Source organism: Echeneis naucrates, chromosome 7 (genome assembly GCF_900963305.1).
Source record: "Echeneis naucrates chromosome 7, fEcheNa1.1, whole genome shotgun sequence".
Taxonomy (NCBI): Eukaryota; Metazoa; Chordata; class Actinopteri; order Carangiformes; family Echeneidae; genus Echeneis; species Echeneis naucrates.
This window is the reverse complement of record NC_042517.1, coordinates 2,978,883-3,006,203: the sequence shown is the minus strand read 5'-3', so window position 1 is coordinate 3,006,203 and position 27,321 is coordinate 2,978,883. Positions and strand designations below refer to the sequence as shown.

At 41.3% G+C, this 27,321-nt stretch overlaps 1 protein-coding gene across 2 annotated transcripts in view; it reads right to left on the bottom strand.

The window, feature by feature from the left end:
- Nucleotides 1-256: 256 nt before the first annotated feature.
- Nucleotides 257-27,321, bottom strand: part of syt6a (synaptotagmin VIa) — a 50,545-nt gene continuing 23,480 nt past the window's right edge. For both annotated transcript variants that reach the window (XM_029506659.1, XM_029506658.1), the window contains 6 exons: nucleotides 11,746-12,136; nucleotides 10,235-10,796; nucleotides 3,683-3,803; nucleotides 2,581-2,752; nucleotides 1,361-1,511; nucleotides 257-328 (listed from right to left, as the gene is read on the bottom strand). In XM_029506659.1, coding sequence (XP_029362519.1) covers nucleotides 257-328; nucleotides 1,361-1,511; nucleotides 2,581-2,752; nucleotides 3,683-3,803; nucleotides 10,235-10,796; nucleotides 11,746-12,136 — 1,469 coding nt within the window. The remainder of the gene's footprint in view (nucleotides 329-1,360; nucleotides 1,512-2,580; nucleotides 2,753-3,682; nucleotides 3,804-10,234; nucleotides 10,797-11,745; nucleotides 12,137-27,321) is intronic.

Below are 27,321 nucleotides of genomic sequence, written 5' to 3'. Positions count from 1 at the left end.
ACACCCACATTTCAAATCAGAGACCCACAAAGACTGTGCGCTTCACAAGACTAACTGGCTGATGGTGGTCCTAGATCAGTTCTTGGGAGGGCCTTAGGGCTAGACTTCAGGAAGGGGAGGGGCGGGGCAGGAGAGAGAGAGAGAGGGAGAGGGAGAGACAGTGGGGTTGTGTTTCTCCTCAATCAGACAGACAGGAAGTGGATCAGCAGGAGGGAGGAAACCCCCTTGTGGGCTGCTGGGTCACAGGTGGTTCTGCTCAGGGACTGGCAGGGGGTCTGGGCGAGGGGCAGGAGCCCTGGCTGTCAAAGCTGGCTGTCCTCGCCTTCCACTGCAGGACACACATACACAAGGCAGTGATTCATCAGGCACACGCTGCCGTTTCTCTCTCTTTTACAGCGCCGTCACAGAGCACATACCTGAGCAGAGGAGAATATCTGTGCTCCACGTGTTACTCAATTCACTCAGTTAATCAATAATTCTTGAATATCTGCCAGGATACAGGCATCATCAAAAAAAAAAAAACACAACAAACAAACTATGATGCACTTAAAAATACATAACTTGATGGGACATCACGACATTTAGAAATGTTAACGATGATGGAGCCATTTTTTCTTGATTTTATTGAGGATTTGTGATCATGGAAGTACAATTCCATTAATAGTTTAAATGATGTGAAAAAGGACGTTTGTTTCCATGGTTTCAGTGAGTATGGGCACCGCTTCATTTTGTTCCTATCTATAGTGGCGCCATTAGAAGTTAATCGAAATGGCTATCAGTAATTCTGCTTTCATCACAGTCAGCACTGGATTACTTTGATAGGGAAAAAAACAACGATTTCCCGGCAAATTCTGGACTTCAAAGGAGCCCAAATATTTACTGAATAAAAGACGTTTGCTCATCTCAAGGTGTCGTAGATAATGACCGGTTCAGAAAGTGTGAGTCCATTCACTTCAAACATACATGTATTGTGTTTGTGCGCAGATTTGAGAGAATTGTGAGTCACAGCAGGCGTTTAATGATGATACTGATGCAAGCGACTTAATAGCCTCTGTGGGCTGTGCGGTGTGGCTGCTGCAGCTTGACAGCGCTGGACAATGGACCAGATAATCAGACTGAAATAACTCACTTCCTCTTGTTTTCAGAGCAGCTGCCTTCACCGGAACTTCCTGCAGTATTTTTATTTTTGCTGCCTCATGCTCCCCCGCAACTCTCCTCGCAATCCCAACTCTACGCCCTCGAGCCATAGCAATACTCTCCACCCGAACTGGGATTTACCGGTTTAGCTCTTGATTCCTCATCCTAAATGATGAACATGAATAGAATAATCCCCGAAAACTGACTCCGGCCCAACACTTACCTCCTTCTCTGACTTCTTAGACTCCAGGAGGGGGTGCCAGTGGGCAATGGGCTTGCGTGGATAAGCCAGCATTTCGTTCCAGTGGTCCCTGCCAAGTCCTTCTGCACTGCATCCAACCCGCATCACACCAATAATCTCATTATGACCTACCCTGTGGGGACAGACACGTACTCCATAAGTACATCTGACCAAACCTGACATGACAGCTCATACATCACATTGCCGTTTATAATTACACGAAGGGGATTTTGGAATCAATGGAGACACAAATCTGAATCCAGATGTCCTGCTGACTGACAGAGTGAGTCCACCGCCGACTGTCTCTGTGGCACTTGGACTGAGTCAGCTAAAAAAGGCTGTCAGACGTTTTTAATATAGCTGGGCTCTGCTCTGAGGTGTAAATGAAAGCAAGCTTTGTTTTCTTTGACATAATCCCCAGATTATTAGAACAATCTGAATCCCCTCACCGGAGCAGGTTATAAAGAAAACACATGGGAACTGTAATCCTGAGAGTATCTGTTCCTATTACACAAAAAAAATAATAACAAAAACCAAACCCCACAAAACAAACAAACAAAAAACCCACACAGACTTTTAACACAACAACAATGGTTCTGTTCTGTCAGCTGTCTGTTGACAAAAGGCACCTCCGTGTGACATCACCGACTGTGAAGTGTCTCAAATTAGGCCATAACCATCTTGATTCCGATGAAACCAGGAGAATCAGATGAGAAGATTTAGCTGAAGAGGAGTGAGCGGTGGATATGACCTGCTCTGCACCTAATCTGGATTCTCAGTGTGGTCTGTCAGCCACAAATGCACACTATTTTTATCCAAACGGGAGCATAATTGAAAAAATTTACATCACGCTCTATTGAAGAAGACTTGAAAATAGAAACTGACACCATAAATACATTCGGAAAATGTTCACTGAGCCAATAAATCGAATGAGAAGTCGGGTCATTTACCCATAGACTTCAATACAACCTGACTTCTTTTTACAACCAACTTTTGCATGAATTCAGGTTTAAGGCACATCAGCATTCCCTTCATTGATCAGACCCAGATTTGACAGATGGGCTTTAAAGTTATCAATTACATTTAATTTCTACCTGAATAGATAACGTGATGCCTTCAGGTGTCGTTCTTTTGTTGGATCAGATGAAGATATCGATTGATAATCGACTAATAAAGTCGGCGGTCGCCTCGTTCATACGTACAGGTCATAGTCCATGACGGAGATGTGCAGGCTGACGTGGTCCATACTGTCCGGTGGGATATCGAAGATGATGGCCTCGTTGTAGGTGGGATTCAGAGTGTTCTTCTTTATGCTCGTCTTCTTCTTTTTTAAACGCCTCCCGTCACAGATGAGCGACACTTTGACATAAGGATCTAACGGGTGAGAGGAAAAGAGTCACAACAAGCACAAAAACAGCGCCTCTCTCTCTCGCTCCTGGTTTAAGGCTCAATTAGTGTGAAGACTGGGTGGGCTTCTGGGATTATTACACACAAGAGTTTTTCCCTGTGTTTGCCTTCAACGCCACCGTGAAGATGGAGCCATCAGCGGCATATTTCATCAACCAGTGCACGGGTGTTGATTTGGTTTCTACTCGAGCGTGAAACCACCGCAGGACGTGGCATCAGTAATGTGCATAAATGTAGACGAGTCGATACTGTGTGTAAACAAAGAGGATGAGAGGCCGGAGTTCGTTTTAAAAAGCATGACTGAGTAATCCTCCCGATGAATGCTGATTTCAATCTCCATCCATCAGTGGATAATCGCCTGGTGTGATCATTATGCTGTGTTTTAGTTGGAAGTATGCCGTCCTAAATCTATAACCAACAAACATGAAGGCTCCCAATACACTTGAAGACACACTTTGAGAGCTACGCCAGTTTTTACGATGCACAGGCAGCAATAACGCCCCCCCCCCACCCCCCCACACACACACACACCTCCTCCCACTAAAGAAACTCTGAGCATAAAAATTGGAGTCACATTAAAGTGGTGAAATGTCATTAAACATTGGACGGGTTCACTTTGAATTATATCTGAATCTTGACATTTAAGGCCCGATAAATGCCACGTTTTACAGGTGATTTGTGCATTTTAGAGAAAACAGGAAAAGATAAGAGGAACAACAGACTATTAAAGCAAGCAAGTTGAATATTAATTCAGCGCTGGCATAAACAGAACGCAGCAGTGGGGGAGGCTCGCCACTGTTTGTTTGTTTTATCCTGACACGCTCACAATGGGATGGTAGGGGGATCATTTTCACTCACTGCAGCTACAGTGCCATGCACACAAACACAGACACACACCTGAGTACCCAGTGATGTCCATGGCCTTCAGGTTCCTGCACTTGATGACAGTGAGTGTGAGTCTGCCGGCGGTGGGAAGGTAACATAGTGAGAACATGATCTCTCCAAGGTCAACACTTTCCTGTGGGAACGCACACAAACACATGAAGAAAAATCTTTCAGTTTCACATTTATATTCAGCCTAGATGATCCAGGGCAATGTTTGATAAGCACGCACTTTCTCTCTTCCCAGGTTTGTGTCAGTTTAGGGCAGACACAGTGACACAGACAGTGAAAACAAATTGCTTTTTGTACCCAGCTGTTGAGTGTTGTGCCATCCTTTAGACCTCCGGCATTGAGCTCGGAGCATCAATCTCACTATTAGAGTACAGATTACTCAGAAACAAATGAAAACACTAATGTGACGCAGAATGATGCAACTTTTTCCATTTGCATTATTGGCTTGATTAATAACTGCATCATGAGTCTGTGTTTTGGTAGCTGCATCATGTTTTTCAGATCAGGAGCAGAAGGCAAATGGATATTTATTGTAAAGCACAGTGTGGATTGAAGAGCACCTCGTGTCTCTATTTCGCACAATGGGGTAGTTAAAAATTTAGCAAAATTCAATTTCTTCAGAGACTGAGAAAAGAGGATTGATATCGCTGTCATGGCTATGCATCAACTGTGGCGCTTGAGCCTCAGGAGGATTAACTGCTTAGCAGGCAGAGATTGTCAGACATGGGGAACCAGCTGCTCCACATACATTCCAGCTTCATGCAGTTTATTCATGTGTATATAGAACTCTGAGTTTTTTTCTACATATTTTCTTTAAGTTATTGAGTTTTTCCAGTGATTTCTGTTCATTACCGTCTTAGAAAACACTCCTCCTTATTGGAGCAATGAAAGTCGAGCTCAGCTCCGAATCAGTTTCCTCCACTTTTGGTTCTCGTCTGCTTCCTGACAGTCTAAGGTGCAAATTTCCAACTGAGGTCAAGAAAGTAATACTTGAAGTCGAAAATGTGCAGATTTATTTCCACTGGATTTAAATGAACTTAAAATTGGACAAGTTTTCAGTTTGAACCGTTTTGGTTTTTGCCCTTTAAAAAGCTCATTAATTAAGATGTAGTTCTTTCGTTGAATTTGTACGCTAACCTACAGGTAAAAACAAAATGTGCTTTTATACAACGTAGCAAATTAGATAGGAGGAGTCAATTAGTAGACTTTAGTTTGTGGATTTTTCTAACAGAGGTAACCCCTCTCTTTGCCTGCAGCTCCACAATGAATTCACAGACAGAAGGTTGATCTTTTCATCAAACTTTTGGCAAGAGAAGAAAGAAGTGTAATTCTCAAAGTGTCCAACTCTGCCTTTAAATTTGTCCTACTTTAAGGATTATTTCTCAGGAGACAATTAAGCTTTTGTAGTTGATGAGGTTGCTAAGTCGGTAGAAAATATAATGAACTCAAATTGGCCTCAGGAAAAGTGAGTGACTGGGCTTCATGTCACGTCCTTGGGGTTATCCAGCTGTCTGAAATTGAGACTGATCACCTGCGTGTATCTGCCGAACCGGCAAATGCAGTTTTCATTACCTTATAAAACATCATAACTTCTGAAAACATTCCCCGATGATCATCATCATTCAATAAAAGAAAGGATACAGTGTCAAATCTAAAGTGCAGTACTTTAACTTAATGCAAACCAATTACCAACACGATCAATGGATGAATGAGTCACATTAAACTGTTTTATAGGCTTGTGTCTCCATCGGAGGATGTTTTGTAAATTGTAAATTGCTTTAAAGGCAAAAACTTTCCAAGTACAACCTGTCCACCAATTAAAATCATAGCTGCCACTTGCATGGAGGCGGCCCCAGATGAGCCCCCTCTGAGATAAAAGCCTCAAGTGAAGTAAGTGCGAGCTCTTAGCCCCATCCTGGAAACAGTATTTAGGTCGCGCAGACCCCCTAATCACTCTGAATGAGCCTGGTGAGAGCCCTGCTGATTGGCAAATCCCAACACATCTGTCCGAATGCAGCAGTCTTAGCGTCTACTGGCATGCACAGCTGTGATTCGGCTCTCTCTGCTGCGGAAGTGAAGGATTTCATCTGAAGGGTGTGAATTTTCAGCCATAAAGTGAGAGCGCAGCACAAATGTGAAATGTTGTTAGAAGCCTAAAGCGACACTTCAGTTCTCGTGTAAAGTCGAGTTGCTGTGGTTCCAGTTGGTGCCTCCTATACTGTTTCTGTTACGACCCCGTGGCTAACAATAACACATCTATTTATAATAAATGGCAAAATTAATACAAAGTGCAAATAGTGGTGTGGCTGTGTGAACCTCCATTTGGGTGGAAAGGCTGCTGTGTAAATGAAAATCTGAAGAATAAACTATCTGCAGAAATAAATATCAAAAGAAGGAAGGGAAGCATCAGATCTCTCTAACTGACAGACCGCTGCGTACAGCGTGGACTAAACCGTAAACCATAGAAAAAAATTCATTGCCCCCCCTCAAAAAACACTTTCCAGTTTCAGTTACAGCTGCTGGGAACAAAACAAGCTGGGAAAAAAACCCTCTCAAATCAGATTAGATGAATTAATTTATCATAAAATACAATTAGTTTTTAAGTGAGTAGCTAAATAGTTTTCTGCTCCTCATATTCAGCACATTTTCCCAGCAGCAGTTTTTTTATCTATTTTGATTCACATATGATTTATTTATGTGTTTGGCCCTGCTCTTTTTTTACCTCTCATTAGAAAATCATTAATATGCTTTCATTTGCGTATAGTTGCAATTATTAAAATGAACATTTCTTTTGTGCTGTTATCAGAGGAGGGAAGGTACATAGACCTACTGGGAGGTGTGACAACATGTTTCGTACAAATCCTCCCGCAGGCTAATAAAACCCAATCCGAGCTGCTGAAAAGACTTTTTAATTACACTGGTCCTTCCTCTCGGAAACACGTTGTGTTTTCACATCATTCTTGGGGCAATCAATCAATCTTACTGAAGTTGAGCCTTGTTCGTTAAGCAGAATACAGCATGGCGCATCTGTGTGTGCATTCAGCCAATACCAATTTGCCTGTCAGCATTAGGGACTCGCCTTTTTTTCACAAGACTTAAAATCAGCCCTGTGTTAAACAAAGATGGTTTTAGTTAAATCTCTCAATAGCAATTGGATTGATTGTCTCTGGTGTTGGTCCAAAGCTCTCCTTCCCCCAGGACCTTTCACCTGACACCACCATTAATGCAAAATTCCACTTTGACCAATACTGTGACCAGCCCTCAACATCAAATTAGCATAACCTTGAAGGGCAATGAGGGCAATGAATAAACTAGCCTCCCTTTGAGTTTTCATCTAATGCGTGTAGGTTGGTGTTATCGACGAGTATCCCTCCTTGATCTATAAACTGAGAAAAGCTCCCAGCTCTTTTTGCTCCCTTTCCATCCTCGCTCGACTTGCTGCTGCCGTGCCTGTCACTCATTAAGCCATGCAGTGTTTTTAAAACCCTGTCAAAGACTTCCATTACTCACCCCTTCATATTCGTTTTTTTACGTTTCTCCTGAAATCCCACGGTCTGTGCATTCTTAATGTTGCCAATTTTTTACTGAATGTGAGCAAGGGATTTTGTCACAAAGTCATTCAGCAGTTCGATAAAGTTTGTGTGCCAAGCAGAGGGCCCCAGGATTTCTGCCACCTAAGCAATAACATTGAGATGATTGAACAATCCTTAAAGAAGCTAAAGTTCAACAACTGGAGGTGGGAAGGTGGTGGTGGTGGTGTGTGTGTGTGGGGGGGGTTTGGATATAAGAGAGTTGGGAGGCGATAAAATGATGAGGGCTCCGAGGTGCCGCTAGACAAGGCACACCGAGTTGCCAAAGGTGGTCCCCAGACAAGTCACAACGCCAACAGTGTGGGTGAACACTGCATGGGGTAGAAATATCTCTCCATGTGTGATGTGTTGGTCTCTTTATGTATTTCAATAAATGGCAGTTATTATTGCAGGGTAAAGACTGAACTATGATCTGGTTCCTGCCGTTGGAATCGTGTCTGGTGGTTTACATTACATTACACTTACAAAGTTTTGAGACTTTCTCCAAACCTTTCATAGTTTTGTTTTGTTTTTTTCATTTAAATTGTTACTCCATGTGTTTTCGCACCATTTCAGACATTACTGCCCTCTATCGAAGAAATATAGTACTAATTTGTGGAGATGGCGATTTAAAGTGATTCAAACTGCTGACAAGTGATCTCCAACCCCCGGGAATAAATAAAGATAAAGAATAAATAACTTACATTATTTACGTTTTATTTAATATCTGAATCCGAACTATGTTTTATTTTGAAAAATGACCGGATCCTCTCCGTCACATCCGTCCATGACTCACTCTTGACGCATGTCAATTCGCTTGTCTCGGTCACGTGATACGTTACCGCTGAAATTAAACCCGCAAGCTAGCGAAACGATTAAAAAAGGAGAGTTTCTTTGGAAAGTTTCTTTGGAAAGTTTCTTTGTGGAGGGGAAAAGGCCCAGTGAGGAGACAGAGGAAGAGCCTGAGAAAGCTGCATTTGTGTTCGCGGTTAGCGGGCAGAGAGGATGTTCCGAGGACGCTGCTAATAAAGCTCCAAGTGGATTCACGTTTATTATGACATTTAGAAAACAGCTGTTTTTATGAGGACCGCTGAGCTACAGAATTATCATTCTGGGTATTAACCTTAAAGATTCATGAAGATTAGCAAACGTCAAAGATAATCAAACATGTCTGTCTGAGTTTGGGACCATTTTTCAGTCCGGTCAGTGAGCCAGTGAGGATCCAACTGCACAGTGTTGCTGGCCTTTGACCTTTCAGCCGGAGAGAGGAAGTTCAATTCAGCAGCATTATTGTGTTGCCTTTTTTTTTTTCATTTATTTATTAATTTTTTTTTTAGCTTCCATTAAATTGGGACAGAGCCGACACCTGTTGGACTGGTTGCCTTTTGCTAAAACTTTATCTGGATTTATTTCTCCTTATGGAGGGACATAAGGAGGGTGAAACGGCTCATGAGGTAAGGCCCCAAACAGGCCCACATTTCCTTCATTTAATCGACAAAGTAGTTAAGATTTTTGATCTTGGCTGACAATTTCACAAGATAATCCTCTCAAACATCCAACATTTGTCTGAATTCAAAGAACCTGTAAAATACTATTTATTTGAAGTGTTATATGACTTTATTTGTGTGTTGATTGGCACTAAAATAACTTGCATGATGTGTATCTATTAATTTCATAATGATTACAGTGTTTTGTCTGTGTATCCTTGAGGGCTGGTTATACTCGAGGAAAAAAAGGGTTTGAATAATTGTAATCAGTTAATTAGAGCAATAGAGAAAAGCCGATTTTAAATGATGCATATTGCACTGTATGCATAGATTGTTTTGTGTTTTGTTTTTATAGATCCGGACCAGATTATTCTGGATCTGAACCCTGTGTGTTCAGTGGCGAGCCAACCAAGGAAGAATATTTGACTGCAGAGGAGCCAGCCGCAGGATCCATCCTCAGAGAGCAGCATCCTCGACTCTAGCCTTCATTCATAACACAGATAAGCCTGAAACTTAAAAATCTACCTGGGTAGTGTTGGACACAGTGAATATAAAGAATTCAAGAAGAACACACTCACACACGAGAGGGACTTGAGCTTCTTTCCTTAAAAGGAGCATTGCACATTGAGAATCAGACCCTGCTCTTTACTTCATTGCTTAAAGGAATCTCCAAAGGGGACACCATTATTTATTTATTTTGGACCCATCTAATGTGCAGCTGTGCACCGTAGGACTGTAATTTTCTGTTTATTCATTTGTGTAGAAAACATTCAAATTCTAGCTACCTTATTTCAGTTGACCATGTACTGTCTCTCAGCTAACATATATTTTTATTAATCATGTCCCTTGGAGTACGCAGCCCCCTGATTTGACCTGATTAGCACCTTCACCCTAACACCCAACTGTCTGGCTTTCTCACCCTGGTGAGCTGCTCACAATCTGCCCCTTTGGAGTGCAACGAGGACAGAGTCTCAATGCCACACATTAACTGTCATTTTCTGTACATAATAATCTAGTCCTCATGATTTGGCTCTCTCTCTCACACACACACAAACACTATTATTAGAGAGACCATCACCTTGGTGCTAATAGGGATTGGATTTCTAGTCAGTTTTCTAGCATAATGCAGTGATGGTGAGCCTGTGGTTGTGAGAGATCTGTTTTCAGTGCAGCCCCGAAGACCCAATTTTCGAGTTGTTTTGTACTGCCTCATTTGAGTGAATGCATATGATGTGTCAGAGAGATGGTTGCCATAAAAATGTAGCCTGATTAGTCTAAAACCACGATAAAATGTGTATATTTCACTATAACGTCTAAAATTCAACTTGTATTACTGTCATAGATTTTGCACAAGACATGTCCACAGTATCCTTTCCACCCTGGCTGATAACGTTTCTGATACGTACAGATTCAAATGAAGTCCTAAGCTTAAGCATTTGCCATGGTATCAAGATTTGATACTGAATGTAGAAGAAACGGAAAAGTCAATAGATTCTTACACTGGTTGCATATTCAATGTCACTCCATATGTTGGTCTCCCTGGAGAGGTCTGACATCTCGAATAGGTTGTCCAGCACCACCTCCCCGATCATGTCGTGCCGAGAAAACCGGTCAAAGTCAAAGACGCTCATGTGGAGCTTCCTGGCCGCCAGCTCGTCATAAGGCACAGGGAACTGGAAGCTCTCGTTGAATGTAGGGTTGAGAGTTTTCCGGTGGACTCGGGTCTGGAACTTCTTACGATCAGGCAACAGGAAGATCTTGACATATGGGTCAGATGTGCCGCATAAGTCCTTGGCAGGCAGGTCAACCGCCTTGAGGATGTTGACTAAGAGTGCCTCGTTTTCGTAGTCGTACTTGAGAGAGATGTTAATCCTGCCACAGTTTTTGCTGCTGCCTTTCTTGGACGAGTCCCCAGACTCCAGGGCCTTCTGCTGGTAGAGCTCTGGCTGAATGCGACCAATGCTGGTGGGCTTTTCTTCTTTGTCCAGCACATAGTCGTTCCCCAGGTCTAGACTGCCTACCTGCATTTGTCTGGGCAAGTGCCTTTTGAATGAATTGTGCCTGCAAGAACAGAAAAATATAGCGACAAAGAAGGTCAGGGTGAAGAGCGGCAGCAGATAGCTGTGGTTTGTGCTGAGGAGCTATGTTGCAGACTTGAAAGACAGGCACTGACATAGAGACGGCTGATTGCCACCTTGTGTTCCCTCACATCTGCTGTGAAGGTTTTATTTGATCAGACAGTGACAACGGCTAAAGCTCTTATTTCTTTTCACAAAAGGAAAAGACTAACGCCCTATAGCCTGGCTTTACATTGTTTAAAAAAATGCATGAAAACAATTAGCACTGAAAGCTTGTCTGCTCTTATGCCACGGTCAGTCTTGTAATGTTCTCAGAATACTGATTGAGAATATGTGTTTTAAAAGCTTTGCTTTTCATTAACCAAGATTGCCTTGTCTTTAATGTGAGGGGAACGTGAAAGGTGTAAAATCTAGATACACACTAGAAGTCCAGAAAAACTGTCCTAAAACTACCCTGAGGACAGATGATTTTCGCTTCGAACCTTAATACAAGTTTTGTTTTTTCACTTCTTCAGTTGCATCACAAATGTGCCTTTAAAGGACAACAGCCAACTTGAGGGGTGCTACTTACTTATTAAGATGGGAAAATGTGCAGTTCAGCCAACAGATTTCTATTCTTCCTTTTTCTTTCGTGAATTCTCATGAAGAACCCATCACATGTAATTAGCTTTAGCATAATGACCTGCAAAGACATTGCTCTGAGGCAGGGAGCAACACAATCCACAGGATTTTTTATAACTAACTCTGTGGACACCAGATTGGCGAGATAGAAACTATCCACCCTCATTAGCTATATATTAAGGATATTTGGTGCTGGCTCCACATGATGGTCTTAAATTCTCGTGTGCATGCATGCATGTTTGTATGTATCCGCAAGCATATTTACACATGGATGGCCTCATCACATGGCAAACAGGGAGAATGTGACTAACCGAGTGGAGGAAGTCGGCTCAGTGGTTTGTCTCTGCATGCGTTGCGTGCGGCGCAGGAAGTGCTCCCTCATGGAGAGCTGCACATCGGTGGGGATATCTGGAGATGTATGGCTTATCTTCACCGCTGCCTCCAGGAAACCCAATGAGCCTGCGGGGTCCTTCACCTTCTCCGTTGCCATGGTCACTGGCGGCTGCTGGGAACTGGGCAGCAGGAGATGCTGCTGGAGCGGGCAGTGCTCTGGGCCACAGGCAGGGGTGAGGGATGGACCAGGGAAATGGGCCTTAGTCCGCCAAGGCACCCAGCACAGCTTCCAGGAGATGACTGTAAGAAGGCCGAGCAGAGCCAGGCCGCAGAGCACAAGCACACCGAGCAGGAGGCCAAAAGTAGCGTCTGGTGATGAGCCACAGGGACCAGAAACAGAGGATCACACAATATGGACAAACAGATGGTGATCACAAGGGTAAGAGAGGAGAGACAGAGGGAGACATTCTATTAGGACATGATATCAAGGGCGTTGTGCTAAATCAGTGGTTTTTATATAAGAATGAGGTCGAGCCAAGAAGAGACGTACTTCATAAATATTGAAGTAACCTCCATTAGTCTTCAGCTCAGACAAAGGATGAGAATGCATTGTAGCATTGTAATGTAAGTATAATTCAACAGTGGGCATGCACATGCAAAATTACATTTTTCACATTAGAGATAAAACTAATACTCTGAGGAATGCTAAAAAAAAATCTGAATTAAAAAAATGACTCATGGGGATAGAGTCAAAATGTCAGTGCTTACTCTGGGACTGATAACATGAAACAGATTATTAAAAAAACCAAAAAGCGCCACACAGAGTCAAACTCGTTTATTTTCTCATATGGTGAATAAGCTTCCTGGGGAACAAGCAGCATACAAAGACCTGGAGATGCACCAGGAATGCTGACAAGCACTCTGTAAGGATTCATGGGGACTGAGGGACAAAGGAACAAACACAGAAACCATACAGCTCTGTATTTCTGCCTTCTGCCTTTGGGACGCTCAGCAGAGTCACTCCACTCCTGTTTTAATGCAAACATATTTGAGCAGATGATACTCTGTTTTCCTCACTGCAAAGTTTCAGCCAGGATTGAATTAAACTCACAAAATTTTTGCTGGAGTGTTCTTTCTGCGGCGTCTGATTGCTTCGATTTATCTGCAATAACCCACACTGAGGAGAGTCTCAGTGGCCTGCATGAAAATACTCCAAAGATAACAGGAAACTGCTTCAAGGCTCATCGAATCAGCTCTTTTCTCATATCTACTTGGCTCAACCTTTAAAATAGGAGCATCAACAAGTCCGTGAACTCTCAGGTAAAACTGCGTTCCTTGGACTTATTATTATTATTTTGGGTTGTCATCTGCAGTACAATCTTCTTTTTTTTTTTTTTTAATCTGTAATCATCAATCAAAGGAATCAAAGGAAAGTAAAAATTACTTGAAGGAAATTCTACCAACACTAAATCACTAATGTACATAAATGGTTGCATGACAAACAGGTCCTTTAATGTTAAAGGTATCCTTAAATGACCCAAAAGCACCTATTGCAGAAACTAGCAGCTTTCATGTTCAAAATTCATGCTAAATGGAGTGTCCATGAAGGCGACTTTACAGCTTAGCCAAGCAGCAGACAGGATTTCAAGTCTGGAGGATTTATGCCTGAGGAGGATTTCTCAGCTGTCCGCGGCCTCTGCCTCCCAGTGTCATCCAAATTTTCACAGAGCTCTTTGCAAAGCTTCATCTTGACTGGACTGTCTCTGGCTGACTCCTTCTTCACCGTCCCGGCAAATTGAATCTGGCCCTGCTCCTTGGTGCTGCAACTGCATCTGTAAACACACTGCGTAGACTATCTGTCGCCACAAAATGTGTTAACAGGTCAGATATTTGTGTTTGAGTAGAGCAGAGCAAATGACTTGAGAATGTTTTACTTTTCCCACCACAGCAGGAGCTTTAAGAGCGAAGTAATGACTACGACAGGAGTTTTCACAGCCTGGTTTTAAAAAAAAAAAAAAGGGGGGGGGGTGGGGCTCCATCCGTATTTATTGAGTTTATTTACCTTATATTTGCAGATGCTGTGGCAATGTAAGCACCTTTTAATGTATGCAGACCAAGCTTTTAACTATTTTTATTTGCAGTCAGGATTTCGCCCTCTTTAAGGCGCATCTTTTTTATTATTTATGAGTGGACTTATGGGCATTCAATCTCATGCATTTTCAAATAAAGCTAGCCTTTGAAAGTGCAACCAATATTAAATCTAAAAATATGTCAGTTATGGCTCACAGAAGGAGTTCAAATAATGGCGCAAATTGTCGGCTCAGTGTGAGTTACGTGTCACAAGCCACGCATTTGGCGCAACAGTTGTTTTAATTTAATCAAAGGAAACAAAGACGTCTATAACTGCAGAACTGAAACCTTTTCATGTGTTGCATCAGAATAGTAGCAGAAATCTTTAGGTAGCAATAATGTCCAATGTTTTTTCTAAAAACACCTCATCTGCAGTCTGTTTGACAGATGCCATAACTGATATAAAAAGAGGCTGTTTCTATGGTAATCAGAGCTCTTGCATTTGTATAGTACAGTAGTCATTTGTCTAGTTACTGCAACAACGTTAACGAGACAACTCCTGCCCTGAAATTGTACTTACAGTAATGACTGAAAACAATAGAAGAGCCGAAAGAGGCACGTTTGTAATTTCTCATTTCCTCTGGTCTCTGCCTTCTTGTGTTGAGAGAACTGTTCTGTATATGCAGAGACCTAATGATGCAGCAATAGCAAGACAGAGACAGAGAGCCAGTCGTGAACATTAAATAAATAGAGAGTGAAAGGAAAGCCATTGTTCTTCCTCTTCAGACGAATGGGTAATGGAGCAGAGCTGTGTGAACATTACTCCCATTGGGCTTAAGCCATCCTGACAGTGTGAGGCTAGACTGACCTCTGGGCTGGGCTTTATTACAGAAGAGTAAACAGTAGACGGTCACTATCCTGCAGTCAATCAAAAGTGTCATTTTGTTTTTCTCTCACACTGGAAATAAAAAACAAAACAAAAACTTTCACAATCAATATCTGGGGGGCTAATTCAGTTCAACTGTAATGTTCCTTCAGGTGTGCTGCGTCCAAGGTGCGAAGGGCACGGCACTGAGGCAACGATGTGTGAAACGTGGTTAGCTCATTTAAAAAAAAAAAACAAAACATACATGTGTGGTCGGTTCTGGTGCTTTAAATCACTATTCTGTGCTCTGCCCCATGCAAATGGTGCCTGCTCTCTCCGATGCTACTTCTGCATCTCAGCGCAATGTTGGTTTCATTTGGTCACAAAGCCTGAGCCGTATGTTATCAGGTGTTTCTGAGGACGCGCAAATTTAATTAACGTTTGTTTTGGAGTGGAGTCAGAGAGCAAAAGGAACTCAGGGGCCTTGTATTTAAAAAAAAAAAAAATCTTTTTTCTTTCCATTGCTTTCAAATCTAACCTGGTTTCCATGGTAACCTGGTCATTAGAGAGGATATGCAATATCTCTGTTTGCTGTCATTGATTTATCTTCAGCGTGGAAAGTCCGCTCACGCTGATCAAAGTGCTGTTTGTGAAGAGGCTACACAAGCTGAAATTTGAGTGTGTCATATGTTACAGTCTTTGGTAAACTTCATATTTCATGCAGTCATGTAAGGAGCAGTACAAATATATTTATTTTTCTGTGCATGTGTCTACCCCAGATTAATATTTAGCTTTAACCTTATGGCCATATTCAAATGTATAAGAAACATATAATAGATATTATGTTCATATTATATGAATATAATGGATTACACATTATCTCTGCTAGCAGTCTATCCCACCTTCACAACACTAGATTTGATGACTTAAATCCGCTCGTAGTTACAATTAAGGATGCATGTGCATAATCAAAAAAAACAAAAACAAAACATGTTTCTGTATATCAAAGCAGTTCATTTGAGGACATTTTAACTACAAAAGCCATGAAATTATTGTGATCAGCCACATAGTGTTATGCCTGTTTAATTTAAAAGCATAATAAATTTAACACATCATTTCTCTGAAGCCGTCAGTGCGCGCTGAAGCACACAAACTGTTTATCCGCTCCACATAAACCTGTAAACACGGACACTTTGACTCTGAGCTCATGAAATCAATAAAGTCGTAATCTCGTGTTTTTTCCGATGTAAGGGGGTTGGGGGGGGGGGGCAGGAACAGCTAAGTCATGCTCTTTATTTTTGGGAAGACTCCAACATCTCCAGCCGATCTTTTGTTAGACAGCACTATGTTGGCCAAACTCCATTTGTTCCTCATCCTTAAATCCTGTGGACAATGTGAGCATTGCAGCAAAAATCTAACTCCACTCCTACTTGTCCAAGTATTTTTGGACTTCCAGACCATCAAGAGTTGGTACTCGTAGGATAACATCAGCCAAAGTGCTGTTCCTGTATTTTCATGTCTTCTAAATTATTCATCACGTGCATGACATCTTGCCTTGGTGGCTTCAGCTGCAGTTCTCTATCATTACCGCTGCCATGTATATATAAAAGATGCGTTTTAGTAGCTTTCATTTTTCAAACTTATCGACTGAAAAGACGAATAAGTCAACTACAGAAAGACTTGTGACCCAACTCGTGGAGTTTTGCTTCCACTCACTATTTAAAGCTGATAAAATATGACAGGATAATTCATAGCCATCAGCTGGAAACGAGGAGCTGCATTTATTTACTCAAGCATGAACAGGAAAACCTGGTGTTTCTAAAATTGCAATTAATTCTTTTGGTGAATACTTGGACACCAACACCTTGAAATTCTGCTGGAGGTGTGTCCACAGGAGCTCCATCTGACTGAGAGACTGAAAAAGTACTGCTTCAGTGGGGCTTTGGCCGTTGCCCTTAAGGGGTGGCCGCACAGCAGCAGTGCCGCTTGGTTATGAGAAGCTGTCTGGTGTACACTTCTGTGGGGGAGTGTTAGTACATAGCCATCGCCCTGCTGTTTGCCAACTGCAAATATTTTCGCGATCACCAGATATGTATGAGCAAGCAGCAATGTCCGGAGCTGAAAAATGCATCCAACATGGTGGTGACCAAAAATCTTTTTCCACTTGAGTCGATCCCACGTAGACTCCCATGTAAAATGTGACACTTTACAGGTGAAGTAAATTTGTTTCCAGCTGGGTGCAAAAAAAAAAAAAAAGCTTTGTAGCTTATTTTTGAAAAGATGTAATTACTGATGTAATTAGAATATTATGAAATCTCTGGGAGGGTTTCAGTAAGAAATGGATGTTTGAACATACATCGGTTTATACACATAAAAAGCAAACAGAAAAAGAGTAAAATGTAAACCAACAGGACCGTAATTATCAAATATTATTGTCCCCAGACTTCATTTTATCAGGTCCACTGTATGAATTGGCCAAACCCAGACATGCATGGACGCACTGTTACGAACAATAGGAAGATGTACACACAGTGATGACTGTGTGAATATGTGAGCGGGAGCGAAAAACAACGTAGTGTGGTGTTCCTCCTTAAATTCAGTGTGTCAGTTTTTCTAAGCGAGGTTGAAAGCCCAAAGATAATATTTATAACTCTTGGGAGGGCCCGGCTGAAACGTTCGATTCAGCAGCTCTCCGTATGATGATGATAACTTCCATATAGTTTGCAGTTATTCTCACTGATCAATAGCTATAAAACGATCACTCAGTCATTTTGGCAACGGTGGGCCTCGTTTATGTAAAAGCAGATGTCTGAGGATGGTGGTGAGTGTTTGTACTGTAGCGTACAATTTACTTGTGTGCCTGTGACATCTGATATATCTGCAGAAACAAGACGAGAGCTGCTAGAAACATGTCAAGGTATATTAGTTAAGGTTAGAATTGCTGTCATTTGAGATTTCCGTCACATTCCAAATGATAAACTTCCTCAAAACACCTTCTGGCACCTGAATTAAGACATTCTCTTGCCTGAATATTAAGTTTAAGAGGCTCGTGTACAGTTGACTCGTTATTTATGGCTGCAATTTACAAAGAAAATTTGAACTGGTTCAAAATAAATTTACTTTAACGAGCAATGACACCTAACAAAATTGTAAAAGTGTGCAAATGATTTCGGCACGAAAAAGGCTTTGTAGTTCACAACAATCTCCTTTAAATTGTACATTTTTCCCAAACACACTTGCTTCAAAGCTGTAAGTGGTGCCTTCTCTGTCTTCTTTCCCTAAAGCAGGAAAATAATACACTCTCATCTTGATGTGGGCACCTCATCCATTTTTGGATTACTGTATCCCTTGGTGCCTTTTTTGGAGTGATCAGAAAATCCCATAATCCTCCAGATCCCCAAATCCTAAAGCCCCAGCACACGTGAAGTGAGGTTGTAGACCCCGGAAGCTCATCCTGAGGTGAGAGGAGGAATTAGTGGACGTGAAAACATTATACTATCGCACTTCACAAAGATTGTTTATGGGGAAATTATCCATAATTAAAATCTGCGCAAAACAGTAAACCTCCACACAGACAGCTGTGTTGGCCCTAAAGTTAAACAACACAACACATAGAAAGCTGAATATTGGGGGTTACGTCAGATGCATCAGAAGATGCTGCTCCTCCATGATATCCACTTTAAATCATTTTTAGATGGATTGTTTTTCAGCTCAATCCTTCAGTCTGCCTGTCAAGGCCAATGTATTCTGTCAATGGCAAATATGTTAACATCTTTTAGAGCTGTCTGTTGGTGAAGGGCTGCGAAATGTGTAGCATAGACATGTTGTTTGGGAAACTCTCAAATTTCTCAAACTGTCACAAAAGGATAACCTTTTGCCGCTTGAATACAAATGCTTTTGTGTATTTTAACCAAAATTCTTCTCCATCGGGTGTTTGATTGATTTACAGTAAATCAATATCCTATCCTAATATGGTATCTATACTTTCCAAAAGCTTAAGATTGTACAGTGTGGTGTGTGTCAGTTTAAATAAAGACAAGAAACTTTTAAGTTTCATTTGCTGTAAAATCGATTCTCAATTTTATAGTATGATTGTGCCGCTGGCCACCTGAGAACTGTTCAGAGCAAAGGCACTTTTTATCATCATTATTATTTATACATTTCAAGAATTGACTCTTCAAATGCTTCTGCTGTAAGTTTTAAAGCTGTTCTGTTCTCAATGAATCTGAGCACGAACTTGAACATGACATGAACTTCAAGATAAAGCTGTTCACTGATGCTGGGAGGGTGCTGTCAGAGTTTCTATTGGAGAATAACAGTTTAACCTTAAACACCTGGATGATGCTGGTCACCTGTTAGCAAGTACCGTATATAAAAACGTGATTCATCCGTTTTATTTATTTGCTGTCTGATGTCTCCGTCTGAACTAATTCTTTAGCTGTAGAGCTTCAGACTAACACTTTTGGACCAAGTCAGTCTAGCTGTCTCACGTTGATTCCAGCCTTTACGCTAGGCTAAATGCCTAATAGCCACATTTTATGGACAATGCCCTTCGCTAACTATCCACCAGGAAACCTACAAGCTAAGAGTCTCGAACTTTATGGATCTTGAATACATTTAAAAGGTATTTAAGATGTGGGTACCTATACAGAAAAATAAACCAGAAAAATCCTCATAAGACGGCATCAAACGCCGCGAAATCACCATAAAACTCAGTGACCTAATAATTTATGACTGCATGACCTTTGTTTCAACTTCATTTTAAAATGACTTCATCAGATTCGCAGCGCCTTATTAAACCCCCACAGTGTGTTGGCTCTGGCTAGCCAACATGAATCAGGGGAGACATGGCGGATATTAGAATTAATAACGACCTGCCACCTCATTAAAATCGACAGCTGTGACCAGATCACAACATGCTAATACCTGATTCTACACTGAGCTATCAGAGAGCTTTCCTACGGGGACTAGGACTATTTCCCAGATATTACTTTTTACGATTTCTGCAGTTTCAGGTGGCTTTCTTCTTTCTTTCTTTTTTCTAATCACCCCCCCCCCCCTGCAGTTGTGAAATATTGCCACCCACTTTCTGGACATTAACAAAGTAGCTTACAGTGCTGGGCTATTTAAAAACTTCCTCAAACGTCACTCATATAACAGTTACAGAATGATGTACGATTGTCCTTCTGCCTGATTTGTGAGGTTTATTTGAAAAAATCAACAAATTTTAAATGAATTTTCAGCCACCCAGAAGCTGCTTATATTTGACGCCTTTTGTTCCCACAGTCTCACAATGTAATGATTTGACTTTGCTAATGGACTTCAGAGGGTTCATACATTGTGCTCAATAATCCCCCCAAGAGAGACTCTCAGAAAGCTGTTATCTCCTTCTCAAGTGCGGAGTTAATCAAAGTGCAGCCTCTCTCCTCCTCCACATCTTCAACTCCTCCAACCAATCAAAAAAAAAAAAAAAAAGTTGACTTCCATCCAGGAAAGCTGTATTAATCTCATCAGAAAAATTCAAAGCATTTTGGCCCGAGCACATTCTCCATCTTGTCGCCAGTCAGAAGCCATGTGGGGCAGGCGGCCCTCCCATGGGGGGGGGCCTTGTCGGGCTCAGTCCAGTGTTAGCATCTGGTCATATCACACAATTAGCCTGCTTGTTGACCAGGAGCCCCTATCTCCACGTGCCAGGTTGCCTTTATTCAACGTGGGGGGGGTCAGTTCGCAGGAGTGCAAACACTGAAAAGAGATTGCAGACCTTCACAGGCCTGTTCATCAGCAAATAAACCTTCGAAGAAAAAGAAATCTTAGTAGTAGATGTTTGCGCATTTGCATTTCACATGACTGGTGTGAGAGTTGTAGGCTTCTGCAAAAATCAATCTGTTACTCATTAACTCTTAATCTGCATTGTGCCTTCCCTGAAGCGAGTCACAAAAGGATATTGATTTACTGTAAATCAATCAAACACCCGATGGAGAAGAATTTTGGTTAAAAATACACAAAAGATAAAAGGATTAAAAACCGTCATGATGAAAGTGTGTTTTTGCTCTCAGCACATTAAAATCAAAATAACAATTCTTTCTATCATTTGACACTAAAGAGACAGCAACAGAAAAATAAGAATTCATTGCTTCTCAAATCAGCATTATATGATGTGGCTATCTTTTAATCTTAGGCGTGTCAGATAAAACCGTGGATTTAACCTCCTCTCCTCATGCTTTTGGAGTTGCTAATGAAAAAAAAAATATTTGGCAGATTTATCAATAGTTTAAATCATTTAAATGTCTCATCTCCACTGACATCAAACTCTACTCTGGAAAGATCAGATATTGAAACCAGCCAACTAAAGCCAGACTTTAAACTACATTAATGTTGTATAACTTCCATAAAAAGTCCTCATACATCATTAATATATGTAAATATAGCTCTGTATTTACAGTTATGGTTATTAAGTATGACTTCAATCAACTTTCTGTGAAAGCAAAGTGTAAATTACACAAAGTACAGATGGAGTAAATCAAGCCGTGCTGAGTGAGATGTCTTCAGCTTCAATCCTATTGCCCACGAGACACTGAAGATTTGTCTTATTTACCTAAATAAAAAATGCATCAGCTATTTGTCTGTCGGGAAATCTTCTACTCCACTCTCTGGAGGTCCAAAATAAAAAAAAAGAAAAGAAAATCACCTTTGCATATTTAAGAGCTGTCGCCTAAAAAGCAGTAAGTGAACTCCAATCTACGGATGGTTAGCCTCAGTCAACCTCTGAGCAGAAAACAGCTCAGATTGTCTACATGTATCTTTTTGTTCTGGACATCTCGGGAGCATTTCTATTTAAAATTAATTTTTTACTATTTTTTTCTTTTTAAAAAACGATATAATCTATAATATATAAAATCTTCAAGAATATAAACTTGTTTCTTTTCATCTTCGGGTAGAAACTCGAGTAAGACCGGATTGCGATAACCAACTAATTTTAGTGTCTTTAAGAAAAGGTTGCATAGAATGTGACTTTAGCTGGCTGAGGTGAAGCGTCATGGAGAGAATTGTGTTTTAGTTTGAGGTCTAAACAATTATAAAATCCAATTAGAGGCTTGGAAGTTGAACACAGAGTTCATCTACATAACAACACAGCTTAATGCAACATGACCTGCCTCGGCTGACGTTGTACTTTGCTGGAACAAATTTCTACACAAAAATGTTAATTATTAATCACCAAAAACTAAATAAAACACTGGAGCTGCAGAGATCTGGGGTCCCTTGACAGCTGGCCCGGCTGCACGCTAATCTAACATCCGGGCTCCAGTCCTGTGCTCCAACAGAGCAGCTCTGGTGGTGGGTGATGGATTGTCAGGAAGCTGTGAAATACACTCCAGGAATTTTGGACTTTCAGACGAAGCACTGAAAATGGTTTGTGACATGTGCAGACAGAATTACTGCAAATTTATCTGAAGTACACACTCCTCCCTACATTGATGCTGGACATAAAATACAAGGTGAGGTCTTTGGATCTGCTCACTTAAATTCAGTCTCACTTTGTAACCCAGAGCCGTGACAGTTAGGAGCCTGTGATCTTGAGTCCCCTCATCATCGCCCTGGATGTCAGTTAGGTACCGTGCCGTTCTCCAACCACCTGAGCTGAGCTACAGCTGCACCCTGTCTGATCCATCATCCCCTGCCGCCTTGTCTCAGAGATGGGCCTTATCATTCTGTAACTAATGGATTTTTACAGCACAGAGCTATAAATATTAGGGAGTCACATGCTTTGTTTTATATCTGGAGCCAAAGAGTATTGTAGTTTTAGAGTTTAAACCGTTATAATACACGAACTTGGGAACAGGTGGACCGCGTGATGAAATCAAACAATAAGCGTGCACAATTTACGGCATTACAATAGCGGAGAACCTTTATCGATCTGGCCCACGCTTTCTAGGTGCCACTGTAGGGATACTTTAATTTCCACGGATATCGCAATAAAACTTGAGAGGCTCCTGCCCGCCTCTGTGAAAATAGCTTAAGCTCGTTTTCAGTCTCAGTAATTTTCACCACCAGGGATTTTAAATGGATGCGCATGCTACATCCATTACAGACAAACGCTTGGTATTGCACGATGAAAGCTTTTGTACCTCTCAGAAATGGTTCATTTCCCTGAATTATTGCGCTGTTAATCATGACAAATAAATATGTCAAGCAGCCACCTTGTCGTGTGTACAGAGAGGGTGTGAGTGATGTGCAGAGTGGGAGGATGCTATAGCTTTTTAATATCGCTGATTAGTTTCAGCAAAAAATATGTGGGGGAAACGTAATACAAATGTTAATAAGTTTTGGCATTCTCTTAAGAGCCTATTAAACTCTGTGGTTGTTTACCTGAGGCTACAAGGGCAAAGGCAATTTAATAGTTTGTTTATAAGACGGAGTGAGGCGATAAATATTTGTACATTACATTAAATGAATAATGCCACGTAGCCATTGGTGGCTGAAATTGTACTTTAAAGAAATAATTCACATTGTGGCTGGTTTTTCAGTTTCCTCTCTGTATGTTTGGAAAAGCTAATTATTAGAAGCCAGATACCTCTTCTATCTCACGTCTCTAAAGTTCATTAAGTAAGTTTATTTTGGGGTTGTTGTTTTTTTTTTTTTTTTCCCCCCCAAGGTTAAGGTTTCATCATTCTAATTTGTACACTTTTTATTTTTCTTACTTTTCCAACGGAGCCACCTTATCCTGACCTAAGCTGACTGCACCTTTTTATATTTATCACAAAGATATATTTACCACAAAAGTCTCATCTTCCTCTCAGGAAGAAAGCAAATAAAGCTTCATTTGATTGGGCTGGGGGGGCGACATATTGAGTCGAGCTTAGTTTTGGGTTTTGTCTTCGATGCAAATTGGAACAATTAGCATTCAAGCCAAATGACTCTTGAGTAGAATATTGTTGTTACACCACAGCTACACTGAGCTCGGGGATGACACACTGACCTGCCGCCCAAAATTTGCTTTAAAAACACACAATCACGAACTGAAGTGTCTCAAAATGAATGCTGTGAGTTACAGGAGCTCCATTGGAGGACGAGATCGCTCTTACTGTGTGTGCGCTCTGTGAAAGTGCCTAATTTAATGACTTTTTACTTGTGTATACTGACAATGTTTTGTTTAATAATTGTATTGATCATAAATGTAAATACTCTGTTTATGATATTTTTTTTATGCAGGTTCATATTTAATTTATCACGTTTGCATGAATTTTCCTCTCCAAGGAGCCATCATACAATCACAAATGTCAGTGCATGAGCTTTCTTTTGGAGGGGTAGGGGGCAGGACCTTGGTTTGACCTGACCTTCGGCCTTGGGGGCTTTGAATGATGGCAGCAAACAACAAGTCAGCATGAGGAAATGATGCATCCATCACTGACTCTGCTGAATAAACCAAGGCCTGACATTTGGGGCCCACGTGCAGTGAAGCCAGTTGCCTCATGATGCATTATAGCTCAGCTGATAAGAAGAAAAATGGCGAGCACAAAACGTTTTATCGTGAGGAGAGCATTATCAGGCCCAAACAAACAAGCTCTGGATACCAACTACCTGCAGTCATTTAGCAGCTGAATCTGCTCACTTCTTCCTATAGCTATCCAACAACAGCTTGATGAATAATTATTGACTATTGCGCATCTCTGAAACTCCCTGTGTTGCATATGTGATGCCAATTATCGCATTTTCTAAATATATTTGCCCCAGATCCCACACAAAATCATTTTTTTCTCCTGTAAAACACTCCACCTCCACCAGAGAAATTGTCCTTATTGACTTTTCTTCAAACGGAAACCGTTTGAGGAAACCTAAATTTATATTCTTCTGTTCACTGACGAAAACAGTGAAAGTGAAGAAGTGCCTCGAGGGTGTTTCGGTACCTCCTCTGCTGATGGTGTTTGAAGTGGAGAAATCACAGTATTGACAACAACAACAACAACAGGTTGTGTAAAAGCTTATAGAGCTGTAATGTGAGTTACAGTAAGAAGCCATACCTGAGCTCATAATGAAATAAAAGCTTTTAAGCTCCCCGTTATTGCTTGACAGTCCTGTGTTCCATATTTGTTTTATTTCATTTATTTTCTTGTCAGTAGATAGAAACTGTAACTATGAAACACTTCCAGAATAATTTGTTGAGAAATTTAATGGAAATGTTACTTGGTAATAGGAGTGAAAAAGCACTTGAATTTGAGACATTTAGAGCTGGGGAAAAACAAAAACTACAAGAAATTTTCAGGAGATTTAGTTTTTCAATTGTGGCTATTTGCTTGTCACTTGTTTTAAGTCTGTGATTTCCAGTCTGGTGTTAAATTTGAATGTTTATATTTTTATTCAGATGAGCCTACATGAAAGGAGTGAATCATTGATCTTGAAGCCTTCGATGAGTCCAAATGTAGACTCATCTATGTCTTAATAGGTAAAAAAAAAAACTCTAAATTTCATGTGATGTTGAGCAATAACGAAGTAACAAAAAGGTTTTTGGAACCAGCGTGATGGCTTAATCTTTGGCTGTAAACATTTTACAAATAATTCAGTAATTGTTTGGGATATAATCATCAGTTGTTGGAAACAGAAACGAATGTGCTGAAATGTTTTGGCATTTTGGTGACATTAACTAAGTTTTCTTTTTTCTCGCTTGAGGGGAAAACACCATCACTCGTCACACTCTGTCTGACTGCAGTTTCGCCTTTTCGGAACCATCATCTTCCTTGGCAGTCAAAAACAGCGGATCATGTCCTCTGTTTAAATCCATGAGTAGCTGGATATCATGCCAAAATGATACGTGTCTGTTGGCCGGTTGGAGCACTCTTGGCGAGCCAATATTTCCACCAGCCAAAGGTCATTTGTGAGGAGAAGAACTTCCTCTCTGATGCTGGAGGAGCTCAACATCAGAGCATCTTCTTTTTCAGTCTGATCACAATCTTTTAGTTTCAGAAACCCAAGTCTCCCACAGAACCTTTTATATCAGATCAATAATTGAGGGCGATTTTTTTTTTTTTTTTCTTCGACCAATCATGGTTTCTTACCAGCTTCTGCGTTCTTTATCATACAATCAGTTGCACAACACCTTTGAAGCAGTGTGCTAACTTCAGTTGAACAAAGAACGAGGCCAGAGTCTGTATTTAACCTCGGCGCCTGCTTCTGAGTTTGATGCTGAACTTGCCACATTTCTTCTCCACTGTCACCAGATGTTCATCCTAACAGCAGCTCTGTAGCGATAGCAAAACCCGCAAATGCCTCCTTTAAGTGAAAATGGTCGCCATTATCAGTCAGTTGTGTTATCATGTGTTTGTAGGTCTGTACAACATCACTTTTGTTCCGTCTTTTGTTGTTGCAGATGCACCGTGTTTCATTCAGTCTATGTGAGTCTCATTGAACAATTTGATAAGAGCTGCATTGTTTGAAAAATCTGGGTATTGGCTCCAGCCAGCTGTCAGCACTATTTTGCATTTCATTTGCCCTGAAGAGCCTTTTCCCAGAGATGCACCATTTGGCCATGTGATAAACACACAGGTCTGCTGTTTGCTTCATTCAAAATTAGCCATTGTGCATGCACTAAACATGAGAAACTATTGTCTTTAAAGCATGGACTCTGTTTCCAGGGCCAAAATGATTTCCCCTTATGGACGATGAGGGTATTGATCTGTGCTGCAGGGCTGTCAAAATTCAGCCCAGGTTTGTTTTGTATTGAAACAGATTGCGCCTGGAGGTGGTCGAGAGAGAGCTCAGTATTGTCTTATCCCTGTGCTCCAACCGTGCGTCCCCAGCTGGGTGTTTTACTGGTCTTTTCACACCGCTGTGCACTATTGTTGACATGCTAAGCACCCGCGTAGGGACATTTTACAGTCCAGCTTTAGTGAGTGACATTTTAACAAGAAGTCATAAAACATGTCACAGGAGAAAAGGAAGAACACAAAATGCCAGCATCTCCTCACAAAGAAAAGCAAGAGGCCCCTGTGGCTATCCTAATCACCCACAATTATGTCAACGCGGCTCACCGCCGGCCCACACACAAATGTGCTTTGAAACAATGTACATCTGCACACATCCAGAGCAGCAGAGCACAGCACGCACAACATCAGACACACATATGTACATTCACAGGCTGCCTAGAAGGGCCACTGGGGTCCAGTCATGGCAGGAGCCAGCAGAGAACTGATAAGGGTGGCTGGATTTTACAAATTCAGCCTTCTCCCGAAGCTGCTGCTGGTTCTGCTGCTGCTGCTGCTGCTGCTGCTGCCAGAGGGGGGATGAAGAAAATATAACTGCACTGTAGGAACAGGTGAGGGGAGGCAGGGGATCCAAGTGAACCGCAGAGATAAACATAAACAGGATTCAAACTCAGCTCGACAGAACAGGTTGTAAATCTTTGCAGAAGCGATTTCTAACAGTGTTTTATTTCTTTATTTTTTTTATAAATCCAACACGGGAATCTTTGCCTATCATCTCACGCAAAGTACTAAATCCTAAGTGACAATGTGGCAGACGATGATCGGAATAACACAATTTTCCCTCCACAGTCAGGCTGACACAAGGCACAGGGTATCCTGCTGTATCTCTCCCCTATTAGCCCCACAGCCCTGGCATTTCATCA